The 27,330-nt window shown below is 40.2% G+C and overlaps 2 protein-coding genes across 10 annotated transcripts in view; one reads left to right on the top strand and one right to left on the bottom strand.

Moving 5' to 3' along the window:
* The window catches only part of LOC105669778 (nuclear mitotic apparatus protein 1-like), a 235,651-nt gene that overhangs the window by 173,084 nt on the left and 35,237 nt on the right, over positions 1–27,330 (top strand). For all 9 annotated transcript variants that reach the window (XR_010887826.1, XM_067346996.1, XM_012362895.2 and 6 more), the window contains one exon: positions 1,067–1,177. Coding sequence is in view for 6 of the 9 variants with exons in the window: in XM_067346996.1 (XP_067203097.1) it covers positions 1,067–1,177 (111 nt within the window). In the remaining 3 variants the exon portion in view is untranslated. The remainder of the gene's footprint in view (positions 1–1,066; positions 1,178–27,330) is intronic.
* On the bottom strand, positions 5,769–8,744 carry LOC105669780 (uncharacterized). Its single transcript, XM_067354221.1, has 7 exons — positions 8,290–8,744; positions 7,329–7,437; positions 6,925–7,056; positions 6,696–6,840; positions 6,514–6,616; positions 6,243–6,356; positions 5,769–6,111 (listed from the first exon to the last, which is right to left on the bottom strand). Exons 3-7 carry the CDS (start codon positions 7,030–7,032, stop codon positions 6,084–6,086), a joined length of 498 nt encoding a protein of 165 aa, XP_067210322.1. The 5' UTR covers positions 7,033–7,056; positions 7,329–7,437; positions 8,290–8,744; the 3' UTR covers positions 5,769–6,083.

Below are 27,330 nucleotides of genomic sequence, written 5' to 3'. Positions count from 1 at the left end.
GAGGCGGACGCCCTCGACGCCGCGTCGGCGTCTCCTTGAATCTAATAGATCGCGCCCAATACTTATGGTCAAATCGCGACCAACAGCCCCTGGGGACCAAGCGGGAGTTCGCTCATTACCATTCCGTTCCGATGCGGCGCGGCCCCAATAACCGTCGCTGATAATCAGAAATGCTTTGCGAAGGATGTAAATCAATTCGGGGATGGCTTGTGGCGGCGTCGCCAAGCTTCTCGTGAAAATAGCGATGGACTTGAGACGGTCGATTTCGCGTGCTTGTTGAACGAGCTCCGAAATTCTAATATCAAATTAATTATAATTTCATTAATAAAAGTTTTTAAAGAATTGATCTAATTTTTAATAACTTTTCAAAAATATTTATTCATGATTTAAATAAAAATGCTATTAATATGAATAATGTTTGTTAAAATTTTATATTAAAATAAATGATGGATTAATTTCCTTGTATTTTCTTGATTAAGAATTAGATCAAAGTTTGAGATATATTTTATAATTAGTGTCACACTAACTTCGTGGTTAATTTAAACCGAGACTTCTAAGGTCGAAGCCACTTCGGGGCTACTTGGAAGCATCGATATCTTTGTCGACGAACCGCAAGCAGACGAGAATCGACTGGACCGACAAGGTTTCTCGCTTTCGGGAATCCGATGCGCATCGGCACGGTAATCTCCAAGTATACGGAGGAGAGTGTGATCTCTTCTTAGAGTCTAAGCCTCCGTTAAGGCAGCTTAAAACTCAGGTAACGGGAATTACGTCGAGAGCATCCAGTCGAAAGTTACGGACGTATTTGAGAATTGCGTCGCTCGACGAAAAGTTAATTGGAATTCGATGTAAAGCGCTTCCGATCATGCGCGTACAAACCGTGTGTACTTTTTTTTTCTTTTTTTTTTTGACGTTCAAGCGGTTTCAATTTTTATTCAGTTATTCTCGTACCATTTACATGCAGTGTATGAAATATTTATTCACCTGCGACAATAAATATGTATGTGTAATTCTGTCACTTTGCTATCTCATTTTTTTTACAATATTCCGTTCTCTGCTGTTGCAGGAGAGCTTGGAGGAGCGAGTGCAAGAGCTGGAACAAGCGTTGCTGGCGGAACGTATCGCGGCTCAACGGGATCGAGCGACTATCACAAAGTTGCAGCGGCAAATCAACAAGGTAAGTTGTTACACAAATTATTTTTGAACCGATAAATTTGTCTCCGTAAAAGCGAAAAAATGAAAGACTCCGTTGTATAAATATTAATTTGTCATATTTACTAAAGTTTGTGTTTCAAAAAATAAATATTATTTTAAGTTAAAAAAATCGATAATTTGAGCCATAAATACACTTTGTTGCATTGATGTTAACATATTGTTAAACATTATGTAACATTATAGTTTCAAACTTTTTAAGCGTCGCAATGATATAAACGCAAATTATGCGGACAATTGAGCAATCAAACTTTTCATATTTTTCTGAAAAGAGCCAATATCATATCTCCATGTCTGGCATTTTTATTCTCTCTCATATTCTTGGCCGTCTCTACATCGTAGAGGAAATTAAAGCGGTGGTGAAATACGTTACTATCGGAGAGCAAATAGCAACGAACTCGATCGAACTTCGAGAGCCAAGCCTCCGGTCGGTCCGTCGGTCGAAGCACCTGTAAACTATGGCCTTCGTCTTGCGCCGATTCGTTAACTTCGCTCGCTCTCTCTCTCTCTCTCTCTCTCTCTCTCTCTCTCTCTCTCTCTCTCTCTCTCTCTCTCTCTCTCTCTCTCTCTCTCTCTCTCTCTCTCTCTCTCTCTCTCTCTCTCTCTCTCTCTCTCTCTCTCTCTCTCTCTCTCTCTCTCTCTCTCTCTCTCTCTCTCTCTCTCTCTCTCTCTCTCTCTCTCTCTCTCTCTCTCTCTCTCTCTCTCTCTCTCTCTCTCTCTCTCTCTCTCTCTCTCTCTCTCTCTCTCTCTCTCTCTCTCTCTCTCTCTCTCTCTCTCTCTCTCTCTCTCTCTCTCTCTCTCTCTCTCTCTCTCTCTCTCTCTCTCTCTCTCTCTCTCTCTCTCTCTCTCTCTCTCTCTCTCTCTCTCTCTCTCTCTCTCTCTCTCTCTCTCTCTCTCTCTCTCTCTCTCTCTCTCTCTCTCTCTCTCTCTCTCTCTCTCTCTCTCTCTCTCTCTCTCTCTCTCTCTCTCTCTCTCTCTCTCTCTCTCTCTCTCTCTCTCTCTCTCTCTCTCTCTCTCTCTCTCTCTCTCTCTCTCTCTCTCTCTCTCTCTCTCTCTCTCTCTCTCTCTCTCTCTCTCTCTCTCTCTCTCTCTCTCTCTCTCTCTCTCTCTCTCTCTCTCTCTCTCTCTCTCTCTCTCTCTCTCTCTCTCTCTCTCTCTCTCTCTCTCTCTCTCTCTCTCTCTCTCTCTCTCTCTCTCTCTCTCTCTCTCTCTCTCTCTCTCTCTCTCTCTCTCTCTCTCTCTCTCTCTCTCTCTCTCTCTCTCTCTCTCTCTCTCTCTCTCTCTCTCTCTCTCTCTCTCTCTCTCTCTCTCTCTCTCTCTCTCTCTCTCTCTCTCTCTCTCTCTCTCTCTCTCTCTCTCTCTCTCTCTCTCTCTCTCTCTCTCTCTCTCTCTCTCTCTCTCTCTCTCTCTCTCTCCAGAGCAAGAGTGCAATTGCGAGGATGGTTCTGGCTGTGGTGGTCTTGGCTGAACCAGACTTGCACGCGCGACTGGCTGAGCGGCTCTGCGGTGGCATTCGGCGCCGCTCGCCGTATCAGATAACGGCGACCCTCGTAAACCAAGACCCCGCAAGACTGCAGAAACCCTGGACCTCGAGATAGTGAGAGGGAGAGCGTCTCTTCCGTAATCACGTTTCTCTTCTTCGCGCAGTTTATTCGCGTTACGTCACTTCTAGCGAGGCGCCTAATGCCGGCGCCGGTAATAATAATAATCGCCGCCAACTGATTTATTTCCTTGTTGCTGATAATTCTTGCGACACCCATTGGATCGTTCGACACGTTATCACTAATCAGTATCGCTGATTAAATGTATTATCTAAGGCACTTTAGGAACTTGGGTCCATTGATTCTTAAAACTGTCTATAATAGTTGCACAGTGTTTGTATAATTATTTTATATTCTTATAACGTTGGCATAGCGACGCTTGTAAACTCGCAGTATGATTTTTTCACTAACACTTTCAAAGATATGAATTTTCTGAATATTAATTTTTAGATATTTAACAAACATAGAAATTTATATATTATATAATAAGGTTATATAGAATTTTCACGATTTTAATATTTAAACCTTGACATATAAAAACACCTCTCAAAGTCGGAAATAATTTCATATTGAAGCGATTATTATGTAACACCGTTCCGAATAATAAAATTTACATGTTCGCGACAACATATTAAGCGAGAAAATCCGCGCTTTTACACGATATTCCGTATTACGCGATATTTCATTATATAGTCGCGCATATATTCGAGACACTTATACCACACTTCATTTCCCGCCACGCAATTTCCGGCGTAAAGCACTCGTGATTACCTCGACGTTTCCATCGAGATGAAAAGATCGCGCGCATGCACGCGGGGCGGCGCAATATTCCGAACTCCGTGCCGCGTTTTAATCCACTCTCTGCTCGTTGCCGCGTCGCCAGCAGAGAGGAACATCTCGTCGTAAGACGGACCCATCCGAACAGAATGAGAATGATAGGTGGATAGCGTGCTTTTGACATGCCTTTTTCCGCGCCCCTTTTGCAAGCCTATAAAATATCACGACAAAAACAAGCGTAGGCTTATAGAGGGTAGCAACCCCTCGGCCCGGTCCGCTCGGTGTAATCTCGCCTGATTTACGCGTTTTTCGCGAACGGATTTTTCCGCGAGTATACGAATTTATTTATCGTGCATCACGCGATCGTAAGTCGAACTCGAAAGACTGCCGACCGTCGATTGTTGTCAAATTATCCTCGGCGCAATTGCGGGATCACGAACGCCTCTTTTCGCACATATAATGGGAGGGGAAGGATGCTTATGGTCCTTTGTGCTCCTTTGTGTCGCTCTGTACGAAACGCCCGTGGCGTCATGAATTGATAGGTTTGCACATATAAGATTACACATCATCGAGTAATAAATAATATAAAAGTTGCGCACATAACTTTTAGGGGTTTTTTAACGCTCTTTTTATTATAATATAATTATTTTTAAATATATATTGCTGCAAACTGCACTTAAATTACATAATTGAAGTTTGAGCTAATGATATTACACGCAATTGATGAAATTTCTCGCAAATATAATTAAATAATTATATCGCGGCAGTACTTACATAATTAATTATAAGTTTTTCTTAATGCTTTCCATAGTACGAGGAAATGTTTTCATTCTGTGCGGCACTATTAGAATAGTGGGAACCGCGTAAGATGTCAGAGGGCAGATAAAATTAATTACATTGCGTGGGAGAACGGATATATCCTTTTTCTCTCTCTTTTTTTTTTTTTGTTGCTGCTGGGGCACAACAGCTAATTATTCAGCGAGCAAATGTATAAGTAATCCGTGCAGGACAGCAGCGCAACGGTATTTCCACAAATCCACTTAATACTTTTCCAGTCACGAGCGTTGTCGGCGCCGCGCGGCATGTAGGCTGCAATAAATTTCAACCACCGCGAGGATTAAATCTACCTAATTTCTGCCGAAATTAAGCGCGGCGATCCGGGAATTAGGGAAATTAGCCTGCTGATCTCGCAAAATCGAATGCACTGGTCAAGTTTACTCACTTCCCTTCCCGCCCGTCTTTGTTGACTTCATTTCTGCTGGCATTTTTCCAAACGTGTAATTTAGATTGAAATTTGGATAGCTGCCGGTCTCATTAATTCCGCGTACTGCAACGTACACCGGTTAAATCGTATATACCGAAGATATAATTACTTTATGTCGTTATTGATTAGTGTTCAGCGAGAAACTCTCTTATTACACGTAAGGAATAATTATAATTTATGTAGTGTACGAAAGAGAGAGAGAGAACATATAAGCGTGTTTTTGCGAACAGATGAAAAACCAGAATGATTTCCTGTTTGACAAGATAATCATTAATTTTGTGCTTGCTGTCAATCGAACAGCTGCAGCGCATTTAATATCATAATATACTATTAACATTAATAAGAAATATATAATTATATGAAATTACAATTACAAAGAAATAATTTCGCTTGATCCACAATTAATTTAAAAATTATTATTAGATTCGTCTCAAATTACGTCTAAAAATTGGAGGCTTTACATACGCAATCTACGGTGAAGTAGCGATGTAATTTATTAAAGGAGACCCCACTCAATATACGTCTGCGGAGTTATTGGATCATCTGCTATTTTGCCACGAACAAGATATTGTATTTACTCTCTTAATTTGAAACAGTGAAAACTCACTAATTTGCAGTGAATAGTCACTATTTGTTGAAGTTATAAGTATACCACTGCGAATCAGTACATACTCTCTGTTTGAATCAGTGACATTACTTTGTCACTGCATAAATCAATGGATATCTTATTCGCTTATTCACTGATTCAACTAGTGAAATAAAAGAGAATTTTCTATTGAAATCGAAATAAAGATAAACATTTCTTTCTTTATTGGCAATTTCGATCCAATGAATAAAGCAATGAAATTAAATTATTTGACATTGATATATTCATTTGATCGAAATCACCAATCAAGAAGAAAATATTTATTTATTGAATATGGTCGGGAAAGATGAGATGACAAAAAATGTTAAATAATGAAGTAGTCATTGCATTATATGAACATATTATTCAATTTGAAAATTTGTAATGTTTACATGCAATGATGTTACTACACTGCTCGTTTTTTTGGCGATTTTAAATATATAAAAATCGATAAAGTTAAAAAAATTGTTTAAAGATACAGGATAAGATACGTTGAGCACATAAAATAGCTTAAATAATAAGTCGAACGATACTATGGGATCAGCTTTATCCGGGACTTCTATAAACCATCCGTCCCCTTGAACAAAATATTTATTTTTTCTTGAGCCTCGCACACACACGATGAATGGCTGAACATTCGTATTTTCGGAAGATATAAAAGACGTTACAAATTGACGTACATCACTTCCTTCCTGAAAAAAATTATGTAGATATAATAAAATATATAATAAATATAAGAACAGAATTATATTGAATGAATAACTTCGATGATAAAATTGTAAATACTGTGCATACACATTTAGTTACACGTTATAAAACATACTGGAATAATTTGAAGCAAGAAACGAGCATTATCATTAGTGGCAACCTCTGAACAAAAGTTTTCTGCTTGTGCTTCATCAGTCTTATTATCGTGTATTTCCTCATCTTCATATTGCTAAAGATAATTATGAGACAATGAGATAAACTATTATAAACTATTATTATTAACTATTGCCATTAAAACGAATTCAAAACTCGTTTCGAATACACACATATTTGAAACATCATTTCAAATAATTATTTATTATAAATTCTAACTTTATTATTCTCACCTTTTTTTTCCTTTACCCTTTCGAGTTTGTTTTCCTTTTTTTCTTTGTAAGGCATTGCTATCTGGTAATAATTCTGCGAGTATGATCAATGCTCTCATATGTTCTAAATAAGAAGAAAAATGTTAATTTATATTAGTAAAGAAATAAAAATATTTGTACAAAAATAAGTATTACTATTTTACCATCGATTTTAAAGGTTACTTGGTCGTACACATCACGTCGATGCATTTTAGCATACGATATTATTCTCTGACTATAGTACGCAGGAAATCGAGTTAAAAAGTTATCTTCTAATCCAGTAAACATTTGTTGAAACTCTACATTAATCTAAAATAAATTAATTTTTATTAAACTAATTTTTATTATATTAAATGTTAACGTAATGTTTTTAAATAACATAATGAGCTATACCATTTCTCCATTGTAATCCATCAATCGTGGATATTTTTTAAAAATTTCTGTGATGCTTGGATTTGCTGTACTGATCCAATGTCTTCTATTTGGAAATGTATCCTTCATGTAAGAGATTATTACATTCTTGTTCTGCTCAATATATAAAAAATAATGAAAAAAAGCAATGTAAATTCGATATTTGCAAATGCTATTTTTTCTTTGTTAACTTATGTTCAGAAGCATAAAGATTTATTAAAATATCTAGTCACGTGTGCAACACCAGATCTGTTATCAGAAGACTAACCATAATTCCAACTAATAAAACCTTTGTAGATCCAAAAAGTTTCTTCTATATAAATAAATATAAATATGTAATTGAGAGATATGTTCCAATTATATGAAAAATAAAAAGTTAATATAACCTTGAAATATATTTAATGTGGCTCCATCAATACCCATTGACTGCAAATAATTGATGAAATCATTTGATGATGTCGCAACAGCAGCCTCCATTTGTTGTTATAGAAGTAGCTGTAAATATGGAAAGAATTATGTGATATAATTATAATACTATCGAGAATACTACAGTATTAAAATTCTTTTCTTTTGATATATTTGATACTCAAACAGCACAAAAGATTAAGACACCTTTTTGTTATGAACAAATTCTTATATATTGTTTGAACTGATTAAGAATATGAACAGATTATAAATATTTATATATAAATATTATAATAAATATATAAAATATTAAGTTAATATTTTAGTTAATAATCAGTTAATATTTAACACAATATTTATAGTAAGTACAAAATTAAAAAATTTATAAAATATTTTGATAAATTTTTTAATTTTGTATTTACTATAAATATTGTGTTAAATATTAAAATATTAACTAAAGATTTTATATATTTATTATAATATTTATATATAAATATTTATAATCTGTTCATATTTTTGATTAGTTCAAACAATATATAAGAATTAGTTCATAACAAAAAGGTGTCTTAATCTTTCATAACTTGATTTCATGAAAATCGGATAGTCATTGTTTCATGTAATCGACGTAAATTAATGTACACTAACATCTAAAATTAATTTTTGTAATAAACATCTCTTAAAGAAGTAACAATAATTTCTCTGAAGTTTTTTTGAGGTTATATAATTATACACACATATAATAGCTTCGTCTTTAATATCACTCGACTATAATAAATTGCATGTAATTAAATAAATATAAATCTTATTCTCTACAATAACGTAACGTAAGGCCGTAATAGACCCAGTATAAAGCGCGGAAAGATTGCGAGCGAACGAATTATGTATTTTCTTACCTTACAGCCTTATTACGATCATTGTAGAAGAAGCTTAATTAATACTTACCTCAGAGCTGTGAATTTAAGATGTGAGAGATAATCACAAATGGACACAATACTTATTCGGCTGGACACAATACTTATTCGACGAGAGAAAGATCTGCGTATATACGGACAGCAATGGGGAGAGCGTAGTGCGTAGTGCGCTTTAGTGGCGAGAACAAATGCATATCGACGGGAACTATTTTATCAGTGAATTCGTCATAGCCTACTGATTGCGAAGTGAAATATTGAATCACTGATAGAATCAGTGGAATTTTCACTGTTTCAAATTAAGAGAGTACAAAACTCCCGTGAGGAAAATCTAATACACTCCGGAAAATGTGTCCGCGAGAGACGCGAGGACACCGGATACGGCGAGTGGGTGAGCGGGAGGCGAGCGGGGAAAGGGATGAAGGGGTTCTTCGGGGTTTGACGGTGACGGGGCCGACCCCCCCTCGAGTAAATTACATTCCCGGCAAGCCGTATCGGATTATCCTCACGCCGAGGCGAGGATTCGTCTAGACCGTAAGAACTTCGCCATATCGCTGTTCTCGCGCGAGGATAGGAAAGTTTAAAATCTCTCCGCCGTGTCGCACGGGAACGAAAGAGTTTTGGTCGACGCGGTGCATTTCGCCATCGGATGATACGAGGAGTGAATTATTCCGTGTCAGAGGCAATCCCGCGCCCATTCTTCGGAAGGTCGATAGAATTTCAGGCCGCGATGTCGCGACACGCGGCAGACAGCCTTGATTTTACACGCGCGAACTTCATCGGAGACGATAAGCCACCATTTGCAAATGTATAATATTAAATCTTCACAAAGATTTTTGTCACGGAATAAGAATTTTTTTAATTATCATTGCTATTACTGCAAACTGAATATTGCAAACTGAAATGATAAATATTCAAATTATCATTCAAAAATTCTACCCACGTTAAGAACCCTTTTTCGCAGTTCAACATTTCCGGCGGAGGGCAAAATTTTTTGCTCGTTCGTCTGGTAGACGTTTGCTGACGACGTCATCGCGATGGCTCGCTAAAGGGCGATAATTCGCGCGTTCTACCACGACAAAAAGCGGGGAATTAGTCCTCCCCGGGGGAGGCCGCTGTCGTTAAGGCCGTACTTATTGCGACGTAATAAGCGTCGTTTCCCGTTCCCGAAAACCGGACGGAATTACTTCTGCGGCACGAGCGTTTTTCATTATTCAAAAGTAAGATAAAAGTGCGATTCGTGCTTTCGGCGCATTTTCCTCGCCGGTTCTCTCGTCACCGAGCAACGGACAAAGAGCATTCCCGGATTAATGGAGCGCGAAAGCGAATTTAAACGAGACACCGACATCCGCATCACGTCTGTGAAGATGCATACGCGAAGCTCCACGGAGTGGAAAACACGAATGCAGCGCTGCTGCAACATCGAGCAGCGCGCGATCGCGCTGCACCGACGTTGCGTTTATTGCGCCGAGAGCTTTCTCCGTCTGCGGTAATAATCGTTCTGCAGGCACATCTCGTCCGCTCGTTATCGTCCTCAAGATGATTTCCTCTCGGCTGCGCCTCCATTTGTCCGCGCATTACACGCGTAAACGCCACGCTCTACGATGCGTTTTGTGCACCTTTGCGTTTTGTAAAGACGTGCACGAATGCGAGAGAATATAAAAGAAATATCGCGACGCGGCAATGCGCAATAAAATTGAATAATATGCAGGTACATATTTAAATCAAATATTTGCCTTTTTAAGAAAAAAAAAACGACTTTGTTTAATGCAATTATAATTGTGTAGAGATTATATGTTTATGCAAAGTCGAATAGCGAAAAATTGGATTAATTGGAATTTATTTTAACTTTATTATTATTTAATATAATAGCATTATTATTAAAAAGTGATTTTGATGCAGTATCGAAATTAAACAATGGCAACATAGTAATAGAAAATTTAACTTTCTAAAAATAATGTCAATTATTTGGAATTTTATCTGTGAAAGATTTCAAAGCGACTTTTTATGCAAACTCTAAACAGCTGATACTTTTCGCGCTAATCACCTTCCTGCATAAATAATGGAAACATCCGCATAAATCACCCGACTCTAATCAGTATTAGTTAGCTGCGCCATTAAGCGAATTAATGATGCACGTGCTTTGCGCGCTTTACTATCATAACGGAAGACTTAGGAGTCTATGCTTATCTCGGCAACAGCCATTTACTTCATCGCGAGGAGCCTAATCGCTAGTTTCCTCCTTCGACGCGACTGGCAAACGACGTTGCGCGCCTCTCATAAATATTGCGAATTGCGTTAATTAAAGTGCAAACGTTAGTCTCGGCATAATGAATATTACCGCATTAGTGCTAATTATAAAAAATTATTAGCTGCACTTGAACGATCAACTTAAACTATATTCAAATTTATTTTCGAAACGCACTTACTTTTTTGTGACAAGCGTTGAAAATTATACGCGATTGTGCATGGAGCAGTATGCAAATTATTATAACGAGTGTGACAACTGTTATACGAATGTAAATACAAATACAGTTAAACATTAATTTTTCACTTTTAACGCGACACATCACTTATTCCATTTTTCAACCAAGGACTCTCTTAGGTTCGCGAAATCTTTTCTCCGCGGCGCATTATCGTTCAGAATTCAGAATTTCAAATGCTCCCTCGCATCGAAAGGATCGTAAAAAACCGTGAACTCAGGAACAACAAAAGAAATGCCTGCGAACGATCCTGTCTCGGCGTTGTCGTTGTCGACGATGGCGGTGGCGCAGCGCGCGATACGTTTCACGTAGGAAATGCGATTCCTAGACGCCGCGACATGCAAAACAGCGCAATAAGCAGGCAATAACCGAGAACCTTTTATTCCGGCATGACAGCGCGCTGCCTGCAACTCACGTTTCTTGTCTCCCTACGAGGAAAGTCCAGATAGAGGGTGGAAAGGCTTAAAAGTTATTTTGCATACGAATGCATTCCGAGTTTTACTTCTTGAAATTGCATCGTGCTATCTTGTCCGATTATATTGCGATATTCCATTTCATGGATGAGAGAGAAAGGAGGAAACTCCAAGCGGAAAATGTATTACGTGATTTTAATAATGATTTATTAATTAATAACGCGTACACGACGGGCGGACCGTAAACGTCGCTTAAAGGGCTTTCCAATTACTTTCCTCGAACGTGATGAAAACCGATGTAAACTCAATTATAGAATTTTACCGGATAAATTACGGAAATTCAACGGTCGCATTAACCCTTATCCTTTTCGGAACCCGCCGTAAGTTCAGATTTATTCGCGGCTGAGTGGACCTTCCCTCGGCTGCACGAAACTCTTAAGTATCGATATGCTCAGCGGAGCATCGAGCCCTGCAATCGGAAACGGTTTCAAAACTTTCCTGCCGTTTGCGGCGGTGCGTTCTATTAACTGAACCGCCCGACGGGAGGGTCGAGGCGCGCAGCGGAGGAGGGTGAGTTTTAAGACGAGAGACGCCCGGCCGACTTATGCGCCGGCTCTTCCACTTGCTCGATATCTGGCGCCAGGCAAACGAACGCTCTTTCCTCCGCCGGCCTCACGTCCGGTGCCAGAAACGTGCTCACCCACGAGGGTCAAACAAGAATATTACGTTTCCGTTACGACGCGCTTGTTTGGACAGGGCTTCCCCCGACCGGATCCGGATCTCGGAGCGCGTTCGCGTTTCCAACGTATTAGCAAACAATGCGAACAGTGTGGGTTTGCACAAGATATCGCGGCGGTCATTGCCGGATTTCGTTTGACAAAACTGCTGGCTTGTAATGTCGGAGAATAACAGATCGAAGTTCGACATCAAAACATTGTGATTTTGCGCTTCGCTGTCAATAGTGACTTAATAAAATTGCAAAGTATGCCATGACGTCGGAAACTCTCTTGGTCTTCTCCAGTATAATTCTAGGACTTTATAATTTTGAAGCGAAGATACGGGGGAGAAATTTCTATTCAAATTACCAGAAGTTGGAACGAAATTTGGTCGGGATCGCTATAATTGAAATTGAATTTCTCGGAAACGCTAAAATTGAAACCGAATTGTACGAAATTGCTGAAATCGAAACTTTTTCAACATTATTGAAACTGATATTGATTGAAGCGATGTAGGCAGCGCGAGAGCTACCTTTTTTTCACGTCAAACTTTGATGTAGTGAATATCGGTGGAACAAAGTTTCCATTGCAGTGTAATTTCATTGAATTCTCGTTCGGTGCCTGCCGCACTACATGACAACTCCATGTAACGAAGTTTCGACAGAACTGACTCGATTTTGAACTCTCGTGCAATTTGATGCAACGATGTAACGATGCAACGAAATTTCGACGCTGTAATTAGAGAACAAAATTTGAGATTAATTAAACCTTCTAAGTTTTGCTCTATACTTCGTACAAACAAACATTTTGACTGCAGCGTATGGTTCGCTGTTAAATATTCTTCGTAACATCTTGTGCATTAATTATTTACGTATGTTAATTATTATTATGTAATTTATTTGTATATTGCAGTCTGTGCGAATTAGTCGTTCAAAGTGTTATTAAATTTAACGTTTTAATATTCGCGCGAAATATTGAATATTTTTGACATACAAGAGATTGCATATTTTTCGCGGGAAAAAATGTTTTAAATTAATTTTTTGCACGCTTGAAATAACTCGCACCCCGTATCTCGCTCAGGGGACTCAAATTGTTACGACGCCTCGAGGCGTAAAATGCGCATCTAAAGACGCGCGCGCAGCTCCTTAAGTGCGAAATCACTATTGCGGCTCCGTACTGTCGAAAATCTGCGACGTAAACATCGTACAGAAGTGGGTCGTGCCGACGAACCGAACGTTATCCGGCAGAGGCAGATCGCTTTTAAAGCGACTTTACGACCGCGCTGGAAATTCGGCTCCTTTTACGGGACAATATCCTGGCGGAATGAACTCTCGAACGATACAGCGAGATAGAGAGAACTCTCGCAGAGCGAGAGATAAGGCATAAGTATAACCATTTGTGCCTCGTAGAATCTTCCATACGTGCGATATGTCTCCACTCGATCTTTCTCGATTCTTCCGCCACTCCTTCCATTTTGGACCGAATTATTTATTACGCCGTTTATCGTCATATTTTACGTTTTACATTTCTTTCTATTTTATAACGTCACATTTCTATGTTAAATCCATATTACTTCAATTCTTCTTAATCGCTGAATTTTTCAGAACGTGGAAAATTTATTTTTCTCTTTCCGGTGTTTGCCTCTTTTCTTATCTTCCTTCGACGATGTTTGCTTCCTTTTCTCCTCCGCGAGTTGCCTGCAGCATCAGACGCTAAAGTCTGGTTTACTAAAAAAATATCCGAACTTCTTTAACTTCGCGTGAAGAATGGAGAACGAAAACCGAAAGCGGCATCCTTCACGGCGAGAAGTATCTTCCGTGGAAGTGCTTTCCCGAGGACTTCTCGCTCTCGGGCGAGGTAAATGTACGTGTTTCTCGAACTTCCGCGGTTCGGGGCATTTATTTAATCTCGGAGCGAGAAGAATCCCGCTGGATACGCGAGAAAATAAAACGGGATAGATAACAAGATAAATAGACAAGTGTAGCAAGTTTGTACGGTTACTTTAATCGAATTTTAAATCACGCCTACGCTCGTAATCTTTTTAAACTTGGAGAGAAATGCGTTGGGATAAAATTTTGAACGTCGTTTGTTTACACACACAATTTTATTGACTTTAATTACAGCGCGCCATTTTTATTCTCATTTTTTACTTTTACAACAGGATAATAAAATTTTAACGCAATCTAAACGAATGGAATGAGCAGCGTTGAGAGGGCGAAGGTTTCGACGATGTAAAGCGACACTCCCGCTTTCTTCCTTCATATTTCCCCTTTAGACACTCGCTGCTAATGCTAAGGGTTAATAAACGGGAAATTAATTCCCGGGGTTAACGAGTCTCGCGATTCAGAGCTGGCTGCGTCGCGGCCAGATATAAACCTAATTAATCTCCGGTCTTACGTCTCTCGTTACGGTCGCAGAGGTCGGCGGATAACTGCGACGGAGGCTGTGCGGAATAAGCGCGTTATTACGACACGCCGTTACGCCTGGCGACGAGTATTGTCCGACAATAAGGGACCGTAACCTGCACGTAGTCGCATTGCCGGCCGATGCGGGGCCCTACGTACACAAGTATGGGTGTCGACCCTCCGCAAAAGAGCCAGAGATAAAATTAATTGAATGGCGCCGTGCCCGATGCGAATTGCCTGCGTTTCGCCGTCGTGTCCGCTTTTGCTCGCGTAAAATCCCCGTCGGGAGACGCTTTTTCTTGCGTTTGCCTGCGCCGTCTGGCGTTCAGACCACTAAACGTCTTAGATCACGTATGTCATTACGCGAAGGCAACAGTGAGGAGAATAGCCGCCGGTTCTAATAACGAGGTTACGATTTCTCGCGCGTGAAAGAGAAGATTATATTTGCATTTCCGTAGAGAAGAAATTAAAGTGAATAGTTTAATCATAGAGTTTGAGATCGCGAAAATGCGAGAGCTGGAAATATGTTTGTTTCCGGGATTAAAAAAGTTCGCAATGCGGTTTGCACATAAAGGTTTGATATTACTGATGAATTTTTATTCTATTAAAACACACCGAGAATGCCAAATCCAATGACGACGAAAACTCGTCTATATATCCACCATAAATACGGCACCGCGTCAGTGATTGCAAAAAAGCATGAAGAAAGTTAGAACGTCGGAAAGACGAATGGCGGTGCTGGCCAAAAATTCAAGGAAGCGTGAAATGCGCTGCGAAAAACGCTTTTACTTGATGCGCACTCGATAAAGTTTGAGTGAGAATAATATATCGGAAATTCCGTTGCCTAAACTTGTACAATACGCAAGAAATTGATATAAATGATAAAACGAAAGAAATCTTAAGTATAAAAATTTGTCTAACTTTATATATTAATATAAAAAATAATATTTTTAATATAAATTAATAGAAATTTTTGCGAATATATTATGTGACCGATTTTCCTAATAAATAAATTGAACATTTTAATAGTTAAAACCGATAATTACTAATTATTATAGACAACGTGCAATATGTTGCAATTGAAACTATACTTCTGATCGAGCTGTGTTGAAATCCTCAGATTTGATTGCGTACCGTAGCGTTGTACATTACCCGCGATTCTATAGCATCAAACTGTTATTGTCTCAATATTGCACCAATTTGGTTCAGTATCGATGATATTGTCAGACGCAAAGTTAAAAAAAAAACTGCACAGCAGGAGGACGGTTGATGGAAGAAAATACGAATTCAATGGCGAATGGCGGCAAATCTATAGGCGAAAACCGAGTGTGCGAATCGACAATCGTAACAATAAACGCACGAAAATGTATCGGGCGACCATAAGGGTCGTGGCGCGAAGATTGTCAATGCGCGTATATAGCCGCGTGGCGCCGTCGCGACGCCACGGGCTTTTCCACCCCGAGAGGAAGCGCCGATGGTGAGGGAGGATGACACGTTGATATTAACCCGTAGCCTTCGGTGGTACTAAAAACGAGCCTCTCGTTTAAAGCCGCGAACGCTGTCGCGATAAAATGAAATGCGAAACGCATTTGTCGAGATGCACAATAGTCAGCTATGAAGATCTTAATGCTTTAATATGTCGATATATCTTCTCTCGAGATATAACTTTTCGAATATAAAAGAAAAATAATAATGCAGAAATAGAAATTAGACAGGCGTAAAAGTGTTATTTTTATTTTGTATAATTGTCAGAATTCTCTAATAATTTTAAAATAATAATAATATAGAAAGGAAAATAATATTATCGAATGTGTGTGATGCTTACATTCTACGTATAGAATGCTAACAGCTTTATTTTCTCATATTTTCTCCGAAAATAAATGTCGAGGTATATATTTTTCTTCTTGCTGACAAATATTTTTTTTTTAAGATACAGTGATTCAGTGAAGCCAACTGTGCGCTCCATTTATGTTTCCATAACGCGGCAATTTCCAGCACTTTCCCCGAAAAGTTACAGAAATAATTTCACGGTACATTTGGGCGTTGCCATGACAGCCGTCAATTATCCTTGCCTGCATAATGACGCGAGCGGACAATAATAAGCGACGAGCGAGCCGTTTCCTCCGGCGTTGACGTATCGTTGAATATTTGCATACGGCCGCAATTTATCTCGCGTCGTCGTAAAGTGAATCTTAGAATTGCCGCGCCCAGAGTCCCGCTTCCCGCGGAGAGAGTGAAAGAGACAGATCCTCATCAGTCATTCATTCCCGCGGGAGCCACCCCCGCTCAGCCGTAGACGGAGCTTTCTACGGGAAAGTCTCTTCTCTCACGAGACGATGGCACGATTATCGATTAAGCATCTTACTTAGACAAGTCTGCCAGCAACCTGTCGAGGGAACTTTGTTAAATCGTTGAAAATTCGTTAAAGTGTTTAAAGACGATGACAAGAATGACGATAGTGTACGAAAACAATTAAGAGAAAAGTTGCTTTAACGATAAATTTATTCTAATCTAAGTACAATGCAATATTTAACAGCAAGAAATTTGATTATCCTAATATTTCTGACAAAATTGTTACATTCTCCGACTTTGATTTTTTTACTTTACGCGTGATTACATGTACGGAAAGTCACGAGTACAAATTAATCGTACAAGAATTTGTGCGATTTTCACTTTGCGAATTTCTGAGCTTCCAATTACTGTTTTTTTTTTTTTTTTTTTTTGAAGTCTCCAAATGACTCAAAGAATTCATAAATGAAACGAAGTGCGAACAACTGGAAACACCATCGTGAAAAGTACGGCAAGCAGTATACGCTTCGCAAACTTCTTTGATCCGCGACAGATTTCCGAATGCAGAAATCTCTGAAAAAAAAAAAACGAAGCAACTCTTCAGAAGTATTTCCATCAATAGGTTTTCAAAGAGATTGAACGACCTCGTGTTTTTAATTCGGCGTTTGCAAGATGCCTTCGTTATTTTCTTTTTTTTCTTCGATGACGACGATGGTTGAAGTTTCTCAGAAATTTCCATCGGGCCGAGGGTCGAGACCCGGGCCAAACAGTCGAAAAAGCTCCGACAAACGCTTCCTCCGGGTCGTTACTTCCTGCGAATGGGGCTCGGCAGGAAGGTCGCAGCCCCATTTCGGACCAGAATAAACGAAAGGACAAGTCCGCGCGTACACCACAGGACTCTCGCTTAATCGCGCTAATATTCTTTGTTTTCCGTTTTGCAACTTCTTATCCGCCTCCCTTTTCCCGGGCTGGGAAAGCGCGCCGACCGTGAAAGCAAACGCTAGAAAGGAAGGGGGGGGGGGGCGACGCGAGGGATGGATTAAAATTTCGCGCTACGATAACCTTCGCGGAACTTTCACCCTCGCCTCATTTTCAAAGTAGTCTTGAAGCAAAAAAGCCGTTGATTCTCTCTCTTTCCTGCTCCGCATTTAACTCTTAATATTCAACTTTTAAATATCTGGATTTTTATATTGTTAAAGAAAAAATGGTGTATATAATGGACCATTTAAACGCGGATATTGCGAGAGATGAGAAAACATTAGCAAAATAAGCACTAACTTTTTTAAGTAGAAAAGATTATTCAAATGATTATTTGTGAAAAAAATCAGAGAAAATATATTCAAAGGGTTTGTTATTAAAATTAGAATTAATGTAAAATATGCATGAAACGAAATAGAACATTAAGAAAGTTCCAAAATAAGCATTGTATAAGAGACATTATTCTACTAAATACTTATTGTGCACTTGCACTTTGTACTTATTAAAAGTATATACTGTCTTCTTTTATATAATGCAAAGCACTGCGGCTACCACTGCGGTTTCTCGGTGAAATGCTTTTTAATAAAAGACCTCAAAGGGAGACGCCATGCTAAGAGGCGCCGATTTGCCCGCATCTTTCCCGAAAAACTTTTAAAATTTATAGGCGAGTTTTACAATCTTTCTCTTTCTTTCTCCCTTTCTTCCTCTTTCTTTTTGTCCGTAAGAGGAGGAAAGCGACTTCCGCTCGCATAATATTCAATTACGCTGTCCGTCTTCTGAAAATCGTAATTGCTTTGGAAACTACTCGGAGTGCCGCTTCACTCGCCGAGACGCCTGCGTATCCCGGAAGGTCCCGGAGGAAGAAAATGATCCCGCTAGCTCTTCCTGGGAGGCACTTCATCCTCCTTCGTCGCTTCAAAATCTTGCGAAAGTTATAATGAAGAGATTTTTGCGTCGAGCGCCGCAAGCAATTAATTAACATTGTGTTTGCACCTGGAAACCCGTGCACGCATTTACCTCCGGTAATTATTAATGTCAATCTCAATCAATCGCCGACGGTGAATAATCAGCAGTCTGTCGGTAGTCGCCCGTATTGTTTAACTTTATATCGGAGATCAAATCGTAGAGCACGATGAAAAATATTAATGAAAATATTAAAAACGTCTCAACGATTAAATATGAAACACAATATATCAATATGTATTATATATATATTTTTTTTAATATTGATGACTAGTATTTTCTTTCGAAGTACTTTTATGAATTTATTTCGAATAGGCAGAAATACTTCAGCAACAAAGACAGAAAAAGATGTAAAATTTCAAAAATCTTGCACTACTTTTGCCTATCGCGTTTTTTGGTTTAGTGCTTCTGCCAAAGACTGGATTATGAACTTCGTGAATTAATATTCTGAAAAGCTGACGCAGATAAGGCTCAGATCAGAGGAAAACGCCACGTGTTCCGAAGACGATCGGGGCGAAACGAAACTTCAACGGAAACCTGGCATGCAACTTGTTAGCAATTCCCTTCCTGGTGAAATGTATTTCTATGGAAGTTAGACAAGCGTCGTTTACCCGCCGGCGCACAAAGCAAGGGGATGATAGCGAGACAGAAGGGAAATTCCGTTCTCGAGGAGAAAAGCCACGTAACATAGATTGTAGACGCCGAATAAATTAACGCCATTCACCGTTTGTCGAAAGATGTTCACGATACGTAATGTGCGCGTGCAGATTAAGTAAATACGACAAGATTTTTAATTCTTTAGAAAGATTGAAGACATTTGCTGCTTAAAATGGATGTCGGCGATGAAATGCGTCAACAATTTGAGAAAATTTTTCTATTTTATAATTATTTTCTTAAAATCCTTCAATCTCGAAATTCTTACAAAATTCTAAGGCAAATGAGTTTGGCAAAATTCGTAATTTGATCTGCAAAAAAAATCACCATAAAGCGCGCGTGAAATGCAATCAAGAAAAACTGGCAGTGCGAGCACGAAAGAGGGAAAGATTGAACGATCGATAAAGAGCTCATGCAGAGAAGCCAAGCTCGACATCGAGGAGACGATGTCAACGATGATGGCGAATGAGGCGGATGAGGAAAAGGCTAAAGAGAGGAGGGCCGGGAGGGCGGGGGCCAAGGGTCGGCCGGCACTTCTCTCGACAAAGTTGAGGTAAGGGCTGCGAGTGATGATGACTAATGTACGTGCGAGCAATTTACATCCCACTTTCCTCCTACGAGATATCCTCCCGCGTCCTGGCTCCAGGAACCCTCCTGTGTTCCTCTGAAGGGGGGCTTGGCGGTCCCGTAAGTTCTCGTCGACGTATCGTCGACCTTCCTTCGCGTATAGCCCAGCCTTCTCTCAAAACCCTAAACCTTGAAGTACTGAGCGCGACGGTAACCCTCGCGTCGGGACTGTCTGCGGGAAAGCGCGTCGAGCAGCCATCAAGTCGACGTTTTGGCAAATTGCTTCTGTTTTTATCATGTGGGAATATTCCTGCGGCCGGCATCCAGCTCGGATATATACTCACTCGGACGACTTTCGCGGGATTAGATCGTTACAGGGTTCTTTTTAGTTTGTCGTTTGAGTGCGCTGTAAAACCTCGCGCTATACTGCGGCAAGAAATGTGTATAATTCTCATGACTGCCTCCATGTAATTTTTGCCAGTTATTTTTGGCAACCGCGTACGAACGTACGCAGCACGAGACATCAGTATGATTATACAGAAGTGGTGAGTATAAATCGTAGCACGGAATGTCTGCTGGAGAGAAAACAATAAAATGTTAGAAATAAATAATCAATATTAGCTTTATAAGTAAAAATTGCGGACAATAAATAGTTTATTCAGACGATAGTTTTCAATAGAATGAGCGCAGCAAGTTTTAAAGAAAAATATTTATAAAAACAATACAGAGAATTTGATAATATAAAAAATAATATAATATTATTTTATAGTATTTTTATTTAAATAGTGACACTAAAAGCAATATTGACGGTACTGTTGTTACAACATAACTTTACACACCGCATCAAAATATGACGGAAAATCGCGCAATATCCCGTTAAAAATTTCGCTCTTTGATATTTCCCGTAATTTTATTTTGGTTGCGGTTGCGCATCCAGCGCTTGTGGTTAGTTTTAAACTGTATGTGCATTGTATTTCGCAAACAAATGTCCAAACGACGCCGACATGTGGGCGACGCGAAATATTTCTGCGTCTTTGCGGCGCGCCGCTAATCGCGTTCCCGGCTCGAATTTGTGTCTCAAAGGCAACCTAATGACGTTATTCGGGTCTGAAAAACGTTGGCGCAAAGGCCGACTTTATGCAAAGGCCGATTAGTTATGCAGATTCGTATCACACGCGCCGTTAGCATCGATTCATCGGCGAGAATCCACACCCTCGCGGTACAGAACAACCGCCGGAGACAACAAAGGACCTTCTTGCCCCTCCGTGTAACGTTATCAAAACGCAGCGTGTGCAAGAGCGATCCTCTCTCTCTCTCTCTCTCTCTCTCTCTCTCTCTCTCTCTCTCTCTCTCTCTCTCTCTCTCTCTCTCTCTCTCTCCCTCCTCTCTCTCTCTCTCTCTCTCTCTCTCTCTCTCTCTCTCTCTCTCTCTCTCTCTCTCTCTCTCTCTCTCTCTCTCTCTCTCTCTCTCTCTCTCTCTCTCTCTCTCTCTCTCTCTCTCTCTCTCTCTCTCTCTCTCTCTCTCTCTCTCTCTCTCTCTCTCTCTCTCTCTCTCTCTCTCTCTCTCTCTCTCTCTCTCTCTCTCTCTCTCTCTCTCTCTCTCTCTCTCTCTCTCTCTCTCTCTCTCTCTCTCTCTCTCTCTCTCTCTCTCTCTCTCTCTCTCTCTCTCTCTCTCTCTCTCTCTCTCTCTCTCTCTCTCTCTCTCTCTCTCTCTCTCTCTCTCTCTCTCTCTCTCTCTCTCTCTCTCTCTCTCTCTCTCTCTCTCTCTCTCTCTCTCTCTCTCTCTCTCTCTCTCTCTCTCTCTCTCTCTCTCTCTCTCTCTCCCTCTCTCCCTCTCTCCCTCTCTCCCTCTCTCCCTCTCTCCCTCTCTCCCTCTCTCCCTCTCTCCCTCTCTCCCTCTCTCCCTCTCTCCCTCTCTCCCTCTCTCCCTCTCTCCCTCTCTCCCTCTCTCCCTCTCTCTCTCTCTCTCTCTCTCCCTCTCTCTCTCTCTCTCTCTCTCTCTCTCTCTCTCTCTCTCTCTCTCTCTCTCTCTCTCTCTCTCTCTCTCTCTCTCTCTCTCTCTCTCTCTCTCTCTCTCTCTCTCTCTCTCTCTCTCTCTCTCTCTCTCTCTCTCTCTCTCTCTCTCGCGCGCGCGCGCGCGCGATTTACATTCTAATCGAGTATTCGTACATGCGAATTCCACGGTCGTCGCGTCTCGCTCTGTTTATATTCTAATGACTCTCGTGAATTACACCATGGTGAGAGACGATAATTGAAATAAACAATTAAATATTCATGTAATCATTTAAAGAAATTAATTTAGCGTCATAACCAAGTAATTTATGGGAAATAAGGAAATATATTGTTATATGATTATATACATACGAAACGGAAAAACAGTTTTAAAACATTTATAACGAAAGGTTTGTGAGATTTTGTTAAATTAATTCGATGAGATGCTTCAAGAAAAAAGTTGAGAGTTCCAAAAGCTTAAATCTAACAATTCAAAAAATAAAAATACATTTTGTATACTTATCGTTCAATAAGATAATAACATAATCCGTATCACATTTTTCTTACATTATCTTTATAAGATTTTGATTCTTTCAATAAATTTAGTATTGAATTCTTCGAGGTTTAGAATTTTTGCGTGTCAAACTGACAGAGTACAAGTCTTCACATTTTCAGTAACTTGAGACTGGCTTGTCTATCTCTATTTTTTACGAAACAGTTCTTACAGAACGCAACATCGAATACGGATATGACTCATCGAGAAATCGCAGAACTATCGCGACAATCGATAATCCGAGTCGAAACCCGATACGATTCGGAACTGTTCTTTTCACGAGCGCGCGTCCACGCTCCTCCGAGTCGGTCGCGAAACATTGATCAACGCAATTCCGAGGTGTAATGCGAATCCGAGCGCGACGATATATCAATACGCCGAGACGAGAGAGCGAGAGAGCCCTCGGGGGCGGCCGAAGTAAATTCGAAGGCGTCAGGGATGAATGATAGAGGGTGAGGACCGACGGCGGCGGAGGGTGCGCGATGGGCTGAGGAGTGAAAGAGAGGACGGACAATTTTCTACCCTCCCCGGATCTTACGGCGCCGCGATGCGGCGCGACGCGACGCGACGCGACGCGACGCGACGTCGCAAACAACCTGGCACTACATTGTCGTCGCGAGACACGCTCGATGGCATCGATCATTAATGCCAGGAAAAACAATCGTGAACGCGACTGCCGTAATCCCAGGACTTCCTTTGACGGGGATAACTACGATGAATTTTATTCGGAAAACACTATACAGGGTGTCTCGAAAACGGCGCAAGTTGAAAATTTTCACTAGAAAGATGACGGTTGACTCAAATATTGCTTAACTCGCACGTAGAAATAAATTATTTAGAAAACTTTATATTTAATTTTTTTTTTAAACAAAAGATTGGAATTATTTAATCTAAGATGATTAGTTTACGTTGAAAGAAACGTTTTCAACCGATTTTTGGCGAGATTTATTAATTTTTGTAGCACGCGTATTTCATTCGAAAGAAATGGCGTTTAAAAACGCAAACAGTTGTTGTATTTTTATTTTTAAATCCCCGGCTTTGTGCCGCGCACGGTTTTATTGTCCCCGCGGGGCTATCCTTCCGAATCACTCGCTAGGGCTAATTCACGTTGGAAGGTAATCTCTGTTTACGGTGCGCGATTAATCTCCTATCGCTCACGCATATTTATTACAGTGGACACGCGTGTTTGTGCACGGATGCGCGGACCGACACGCGGTTGCGGCCGCGAGATAGAATACGATCGGAAGGGTGGAAAAACACAGTGGCCGCGGTATTTTGCGGAAGGGTTGAAGCTAACGGGGGAGGAGTGTATGTGAGCTCGGCCAACGCGCACATACCGTGTTTCATAAATTGCGGCTCGGTTCGCGCGCACAAGGGAGAAACCGATATTCCCCGATTCTTTACAATAACCCGGGCGTATTATTTTACCCGCGTGGAAATTTGCGACGAATTTTCATTTAAATCCATCGTGGAAGAGAATGTGTTCGGCACTTGTTTAAATAAAAACCGTTTAATAAGTTATGGACAAGAGTACTCTGTTACATTGTTCAAAATTTCTTATTGTACAATTGAAGTCAAAAAGACAACTTATTGTAACATTTGGTGTAGCATTTAAATACAAATTATTTGTAATATTTGAATTAAATAATTTAGAGCAAAAATTTACGCGAATTTTTCAAATATCAGTTTAAAGTATTTCACGCGCAATAGAAAGTTCCGTAGGTTTCGGTTTCAAGTTTTTTGGCTGACATGCGACTCTCTGAATCACGTACTACCCGGTATATCCGGCAGTGTCCACACAAAGCCCTTTAATGGATTTCTAGTATTTCACTTGCAGTGGCCGGACTGGTATTTAGCATGGGCCACGCGTATCCGATAATCGGGTGAAATTCATGCTCGTTGGATACTGTACAGACTCTGGTGTCGGTTCCAGCTATAATTCCTCGTTACGGAGCGTGGTCGTCAGCTCATAACGTGGCTGAGAGGCGAGATAGGACGAGAGGGAAGAGAGATAGCGTGTCAGCATCCCTCTCGCCATTCCACTTTCAAATACCGCGAGAAACTCGCCAGCTGCGCGAGTTTTATTCCGCACGACTCGCGTCTTTTATAAATAAAACGCGAAGGGTGCTCATAAATTTTCATCGGCGCAGCTTAAGCGTTTAACATGCCTATTTCCATATTTATCAAGCTCGATACACGCAATTAATTATTTTCGTCTTGTTTTACGAATAAAGTTGATTAACTTAAACCTCCCTTAAGAGAAACCAAATTTACGGAAAAAAATATAAAAATTTAGGAATTAAATTTAACTAAATATTTAATACAGCTTACTTTGTCGCTGTACTTTGCAAAATTACTTTGGAAATTAATTTAATACAGAAATAACAGCGTAAATATTTATTTACAGATTATTCAATTCATCTGAAGTCAATTTCTCTTTAGCGAAAATTTAATGAAGCATTATTTTTAGATTTAAAAGTTTTTACGTTAAATATATTCGTAACTAAGATCCTAATTAAAACTCTATTTTGAAATAAAAGTAGATTTATTTCGAAACATTTTTCATCGACAGATTTACTCTCTGCGAAAATCACATCAGTGAAAGAAGAAAACTAATCTGGCGGCGATTCAGAAGTTATCTTTCTCTCATATTAATCTGTCTCGCATATATAGCTGCAATTGTATTATTACATCGTGCGCACCAATCGTTCTTGTGCCCGAACCAAGCGGCGATCTATTAATCACGTGTGCAGCGTGCAAGGGCAACTTGTTATTGGCCATCGCATAGACTGGTCCAGATCAAAGGACGCCGTTGCGTAGCGAGCGCGCAGTCGACCTAGTGATACGTGAGAGCGCTTCACGTCTCGGCGGCTCCTCCAGGCGACGATTAGCCGCGGATCGTCGTGCGTTCATTACCGGAGATCCCATGTGTACGCACGAGTAACGCGCTTGTCCGTTACAGAACTGGCGCGCTGAAGCGCGCACGCAATTTGCCCGAACCTCACGTACAAATCGTCTCGGTTCGGGAGCCATACAGGGTGTCGCGAAAATCCTCGAATGCGAGTATCCTATCGACCGAATTGTTTTTAACACTGACAGTTGTTAAATCACGAACGGATGGGCTTCTCTCGCAAATCAATCGGGGATAGAAATAATAAATAATATAACAAAATCATATTTGTGACTTGAGGTTGTGGGGAAAGCTTGTTCGAATTTTAATTTTAAATTACAGTATCGTCGCTCGGCGAGCGAATTCCCGCGAGACTGTAAATCGTAGCCCCAGTAACCCATTCCGATCGCCTGAACCAGAGGCGCGAGACCTAAGCAGTAACTAATGACTGAACCGGGTTAGGCCGCGCCGCGATATATTGCGGTTTACGACAGGCTGGCTGATCGGTACACAACTTTGCACTCTGACCTATGGATGTCGTTACAACAATGGACCATCTTGCATAATTAAATGACTATTTGCAAGGTAATTTCTTGCCCCCCTTAACATCATGTGCTCTTTGCAGCAGTCATAAAGGGGACGAAGTTGCGAGACTATGAACTATTATTTCCAAGGCATATAAAAATACACGATATTCACTTGCATTTGCATTTCAATGGAATGATATATCGCTGACGTGACATAATAATCGCAACTATAACAATAGTAACTCTTAGAGATTGCAATCGACTCTCTTATCTTCAATCTTTTAGAATTTGATACAGATTCCATCATATAATTTTATATTTTTTATATGACGTTTTCCTGGCAACACATAGAATATATATATATATATTCAAGTTTAAAAATATTTAAATTATTTAAAACTACTCTTTCAGTGAATTATTTAAATTTGTTAAAACCGCGCAAAGCCGCATAATGGAGCACATAAATTTTTATTAACTCGTGGTAGTCTGCAAAAAGTTATTACAATATTTCATTGTAAGTTAAATTATTATTTTATTTTTTTATATTTTTATTTCCGCAGTGAGACAACTGCGCGCCGTAATTAGGCGAGTGCATCTCGCCGCCATGGCGTGACACGAGTCTCGTTCGTATCGCGCTGATCCCGAGGGATTGAGAATAGTGCTGATTATAATTTAAACAATCTTGATGCGCCGTAGAATCGCAGAATTCCGGCGGATAAGTGCTCGTCCCGCTTTCACCCATCGTAATGCCCGGATTGCCATAATGATGCGCGTTATGCCTCGAGATTTCAAGCGGAGCCGCGCGATATCTTCGCTCCATTCGACCCCACGATATTTCGGCTATCTCCGGGCCGCACCCCGTCACCCCCGTCATCACCATCTTCCCCGGGGCTTTATGTGCGCGGTGGAAAAGGTTTTTATCGGAGGGCACACTCCGCGGTCCCTTTAATTAATGGCGAAACGCACGCTCGCAAAAATGCGCGCCGTTTCCGCCCGGTGAATTAGTCGACGGGAGATTCTCGGGGGTTCGGGAACAAAGAACGGAAGGGCTGTGGCCTCACTGACCCACCGAAGGACACGAATCCCGTATTCACGATTGACTATTACTCTTCCGCAGCAGGTGTCAAATAGCCCGATAAAATTTGAGCGGGGTCGAGATTATAGACGCGATTATGCTTTACGTGTTAGAGATGACGCGAACGTGACGTAAACATTATTATTATTTCGAAAGAGGGAAGGAAAGAGAAGAAGGAGAGAAAGAAGAAGTTTTAATATTCAAGCTATTTAGATCTAAAAGCATCAATATTGAATAGATTCGGGACGCGCTATGTGAAAATTGATGATTAGCGTTTTTATTATATGCAAACAAATTGGTTAATATTTTAATATATTATTCAGAGTGCGATTATAAGTATTTTTCGAAACATAGAGCTTCAACTTGTCAGATTTTTTTCAAGCGATCAAAATAATAATAGCAAACGTACGATAATTATCTTAATAAGTAAAGTTAGAGTGACAAATATTAATTTAAAAAAAATGCTTTGTATCAATTCGATTCGTCGGCTTCTTGGTTGACGATTTGAGTTAACCAGCTTGATTATAAGTTTGCTAATTATCTGTTACGCCTGCTCTTGCATTCACCTAAG

The sequence above is a fragment of the Linepithema humile genome, chromosome 1 (assembly GCF_040581485.1).
Source record: "Linepithema humile isolate Giens D197 chromosome 1, Lhum_UNIL_v1.0, whole genome shotgun sequence".
Taxonomy (NCBI): domain Eukaryota; kingdom Metazoa; phylum Arthropoda; class Insecta; order Hymenoptera; family Formicidae; genus Linepithema; species Linepithema humile.
Note: the sequence above shows the minus strand (reverse complement) of the source record. Positions and strands in the feature narration are given on the sequence as shown.